The sequence below is a fragment of the Volvox carteri genome (genome assembly GCF_000143455.1).
Source record: "Volvox carteri f. nagariensis unplaced genomic scaffold VOLCAscaffold_10, whole genome shotgun sequence".
In the NCBI taxonomy this organism is placed as follows: Eukaryota; Viridiplantae; Chlorophyta; class Chlorophyceae; order Chlamydomonadales; family Volvocaceae; genus Volvox; species Volvox carteri.
The window spans coordinates 211834-216742 of NW_003307553.1; the positions used below are offsets into that span (position 1 = coordinate 211834).

A 4909-nucleotide genomic window follows, 5' to 3' on the forward strand; every position below is an offset into this window, starting at 1 on the left:
GCGATGCTGCTGCTGCAGCTGCTGCCTCAGGCAGAAGAATCCATGTCCAGGAGTGCACGGAACGCTTAGTTCCGCTGCATGCGTGCACGGTACGTGGGGGCTGGACTGGCGATCGCAATGATGCCTGTGTTGTGTCCACCTTGTCCACGCACATGAGCAGCGGAAGAGAGTGCGCGGGGCCACCATTATGATGTACCCAGCAGCAAATCGGCAATAAATACATGCTATGGATTTGTTTAGATGGCAGGCGCACGCCTGGGGGAAAGGTACGGGTAGGAAGGAAACCCTTCGTGCGCGGATGTGTGGCGGTACTTCCTTCTTTGTATTAGCAATTTAAAAGCATTTCCATAGGATTGTGTACGATTTACATCACTATTGAGTATTTCGATCTGCGGCCTGTGTCCGATGGCTGCCTGCCTGAAGGTATACATCGCGCACACACAGTCAAACGCCACCCCCGGCAGAAATGAGAATTCCGCAAGATGATTGTGTAAACTTATCCATGGTTGTTTGTACAACATTGGTGACCTACTTAGATTTTCTGTCCTAACATGCATGGGAACAACCGTAGGTATTGGCTCTGTGTACCGTTATACCGGTGTTTTCGTTTTCCAGGACGCTGAGCAGGGAATACCGCTATCGAGTCACAGCTATGGCACATTTGAGGCAGCTTATAGTGATAATGGGCGGGCGTATCCGGGCTGTCACGGCTGTGCAGGGCTTTTACTTCCCAATTAACGCTTCCCCGCGCTGCAATTGTGAGAAGTGCGTTATCTACTATTACTAAATCACTGACATTCACGCATGTGCTAGCTAAGCTTTTGCAGCCGTAGTCGGTATCTGGATCCACCAGAGCTGGCATCATCCTTAGAGGCAGCAGCAGCCCAAGTTCGCGCAATGACTTATTTATCATTTAGTGCATTTCCATGCACCTTCAATCCAGTACCCTCGGCATTGATCGTTTTAGGTCAGGACACTCAATTGTAGGCTGATCTGTAACTTCACCATTAACCTGGCTTGCAGGCCCATATTGTTAAATGCTTGTTTTCATAGTTTAGCAAGACGTACTGCTAGTTTCTGTATGAAATGGGCAGTTGCGTCTCTCTTAACAAGGCAGTTGCTTCTAACAAAGTTCTGCCTACGTTCGATGAAGAGAAGGACTACTTGGGGCAGCTAGGCTACTCCAAAATATTGAAGAACAGGGACGGAGTTGAGCTGTTTGCGTACTTCTGGCCTGCAAACGCAAATGTCCCGCTTAAAGGCATCATCCAGTTAGCCCATGGAAGTGCTGCTTACACCTGTTTTGACTTTTTACGATATAAGGTATATCAAGCGTGGCGAGCTCTGAGCTGCGGTGTTGCTGGCTAACTGACTCGGTACATCGAGCCCTGCTGGCTTGAGTATCCATCTTTGGAAATGAGGCTGGCGTTACAGAGTATCATGAATGTGCATGCGCTAAGGTTTTAAGCAGGCTGGGAGCATGCTGACGCGCCGCGGCTTGTTCAACGAGAGGAGTTTAGAAACTACAAGGCTATAAACTCTGCCCCCTTTTTTCCTCACGATACTGACGTCACACAATCTCCTTTGCGTTGCGTCAAGGCAACCGCCCCCCGTGCCGAAGCCACACGCACAAATAAGTAACTGCGACCACCGAGAACATTCACCTCCTCCCCGGTCTCTCTTGCCCTCTCCATTCCCCTCTTACACGCTCCACGCCTAGGGACCAGGCCTCCCCAACGTGTATGAGGGATCATGGGTGGAGACTTTCAACCAGGCTGGCTTTTCCGTGTGCGGCCTTGACCACCAAGGGTACGGCAGGTCCAAAGGCGCCCGCTTCGGAATCAAGTTCCAAACACACGTGGACAACCTCTTAATGCTGTCTGGGTAAGAAGCGACCCGGCCAAAGACCTGGCCGAGATTCACATCCCCTCCAAGAGACGCAGCACCCTGATGTGTGATGCAACGGCGGCCTTCCTCAGCATGTGATGGACCATTTGCATTTGTTCGGCAATTCAGTCCATCAAGACCCGCATCAGCAGCATATGAAGCCGCAGCAGCATATGAAGCAGCAGCAGCGTAAGCCATTTTACACATCACAGGCGTATGTGCCGCGGCGGAGGTCCTATTCATAATAATTACCCTCTGCTCGGAAGAACGAACCAACTAACAAACTAACAAACCATTTTTGTAACTAACCTTAACAAACAATTCTTCTTGAGAAAATAACCCATTATGACCTGGGAAACCCTCCTGTGTTGTATCAGTCAGTTAAGAGACTTTTCATAAAAAAGCAATCACGGATTAAATCCGCCTGTCCCGTGCAGAGACGTGTTGGAAAATGACAACACGGCTTTTCCAAAAGGACTTCCGTACTTTTTGGTGGGACACAGCCTAGGTGGGCTCCTCGCGACCCTAGCTTGCTTACATCAGGTGGGAACAAACCCCCCCTGGAGGGAGAGCAGCCTGTTGTGGGTGGTGTGGGGGTGAATGAATGCGTGAGGTTATGTTGGAGGTGTTTATGAGGAGGGTTAATTTGCCCGGGAATATGGCACCAGGTCGATCTGGGTAAGTCGGTAGGTAACTTCAATGGGTCGCGGAGTAACCCCCAGCTGCTGCTTCGACTGAGGAATCATTTCCGCCGCCACCTCATCCTCCTCAACCACTTTCTTCTCATCCTCCTCCACCTTTTCTTTCCTTTTCCCTGTGGCCGTCGCCCTGCTCCTGGCGCCCAGGTCTCTTCAACGGCAACCTGTGGGATTGATTCCTTGGAAATTGTGGTTTGATTCCTCGTCCCCCATTTTCAATATTGATTGGACGTTTCCAGCTGGTAGTTGGTAGTTGGTAGTTGGTAGTTGTTTATATCCCTCCCGCTTACTATAATTCCGGCCCTGTGTCCCCCGGTCGGTCTCCTCTCCTTGCAGCCCCAGCTATTCACCGGGTTGATCCTTTTGTCGCCTCTGCTCTCCCTGGACCGCCCCATTGCTAAGAGGAACAACAGCCTGAGGTGAGCTGGGGAATTGGGAATGACTTGTTGATTTAATCCTTTGGCCTTTTGAACCTCCCTGCAGGTCTCTCTCGCTGATGAGTTTCTCTGTTCACGTGTTTTATGTGTTTTGTTGTTACACGTGTTGATGTGTGGGTGGCGCCGGGGACTGGGGGGGAAAACACGGGAGGGGTGCGAATGAGAAGAAGTGCAGCAAGAAACACCTGGCCTTCAGCTCAGAGGAAATCAGTTAGGGATGTGAGTTTCAGCTGAATGGGGATTTGGCAACCTTAATTACGTAAGCTTAAAAGCGTAATATAGTAAATTACTGTAATTTACGGTTTCCACGGCCTGGACCCTGGACCCTTAATTTAAGGTTGCCGTACTAGTGTACGATTTTGGATTTTCAGCACAATTTCAGCGTTTTCACATTCGCAACACCATTCTTTACTTATTTACATATTTTTGACATCAGTTTGGCGCTTGTACAGCCGACTTGGCGACTATCGCCTTTCCAATTTGAACCATGGCTGACGCGGGGATTTCGTTAAGCATTGAAAGCCGTGCATACATACTCGACCACGACACCTAATACCGTTGCAAACCAGGACTACTTGTCGTGTTGACTACTTGACTTGCTCTTTTGCTTGGTTGGGCGGAGGGAATCGCGGGTTTCAACCTGCATTGTTGGACTCTTTCACGCTTCCCCCATGGCTGGGTTTGTGGTGTTTTCGGAGGAGTGGACGGGTCAGCGGCACCCTGGTTTGCAGACCGGCGGAACCTGTAAGACCCATGGGTCTGTTAAGCTTTTAAGGTTTCTACCCCTCCTGAGGGACCTTATTACGGCGAGCCCTTAATTCTGTAAATTACGACCAGGTCCAATCTTAATTATGTAATTACGTAACCTTAATTCCTTAAAACGTAAAAACGTAAAACGTAAATTCGCATCCCTAAAATCAGTGCTGGCCGCTGGTTAGCGAGGGTTAGTGAGAGTTAGCCAGCAGAGTGCAACTCAGTACCGTTAATGACACCGTTAATGCTCATGTGTAGGATACATTTTTGAGAGCGTTTTGCTGTGCAGCTGCCCACAAAAAGCCCATACGGTTCTTTATCGTCAGAGGCTTTGGAAATCTACTCGGTGGCTTCACTTGGCATGATCACTGTGGCATGATGCTGTACTGGGCCCTCCAGACATCAGGATTCACGCTCACTGTTGGGCTCACAGCTCGTGTGTACCTGGGCACTGGACATCATTGGCATTTGCTCATTTGCTGAAGTTGCAGGTTATGTAGGTGTAGGTGTAGGCTTGTATCTGTAAGTGCCCTGAGTTGTACATGTATTCAGCTCATGTGAATGAGAAGAAGTGCAGAAATGCCTGGTCTTCAGCTCAGAGGAAATCGGTGCTGACCGCTGATGAAGCAGCTTCATCAGCAGGGTACTGCTAAGTTAGCCAAATTCATCAAGTGTTCCGCTGGCAGACCAGCTTGGCCTCGCTTAGAGGTATAATGTTCCAGGGTCTAGTGCACGACTTACTGTGCAGGGGCGGCTCGTTTAGTGTGCCAGGAGGTCAGCCTAACAGTGCCGGAAATAGAGTTGATGGAGGTGCAGGACAGCGACCTCAAAGAAGTCAGCCTTACAACAACAACATATCTGGGCTCCTGGTGCCGGTGGTGAGGAGCTTTGCAGGCGTGGACAGCTTTCTTATTTTCCCTGACAAGAGTGGCATGGCAGAGTGACTGCTCTTCATCCAGGTGACCGTCTCTACCAAGCACCCAATTGTCGTGTCGGGACTGCAAGCCTCCATACAGAAACTGTCCAGGGACCTGAAGGGGCTCAAGCACAAGATGTATTTCACAGTGCCGCTCGACTTGTTCAAGCAGTTCAGGAAGCAACCCTTTAAGGATGCGGCTGTGGACTCCATCGCTA

General features: G+C 49.9%; 2 protein-coding genes across 2 annotated transcripts in view; one reads left to right on the plus strand and one right to left on the minus strand.

Moving 5' to 3' along the window:
- Nucleotides 1-3132, plus strand: part of VOLCADRAFT_88747 (uncharacterized protein) — a gene marked incomplete at both ends in the record, with an annotated part of 5021 nt that extends 1889 nt beyond the window's left edge. Inside the window, 4 exons of the mRNA XM_002948370.1 lie at nt 1721-1884; nt 2325-2430; nt 2922-3004; nt 3069-3132. Of these exons, the coding sequence (XP_002948416.1) occupies nt 1721-1884; nt 2325-2430; nt 2922-3004; nt 3069-3132 (417 nt within the window). The remainder of the gene's footprint in view (nt 1-1720; nt 1885-2324; nt 2431-2921; nt 3005-3068) is intronic.
- A 1310-nt stretch (nt 3133-4442) lies between these two features.
- Nucleotides 4443-4909, minus strand: part of VOLCADRAFT_88748 (uncharacterized protein) — a gene marked incomplete at both ends in the record, with an annotated part of 3739 nt that continues 3272 nt past the window's right edge. Inside the window, one exon of the mRNA XM_002948502.1 lies at nt 4443-4515. Within this exon, the coding sequence (XP_002948548.1) occupies nt 4443-4515 (73 nt within the window). The remainder of the gene's footprint in view (nt 4516-4909) is intronic.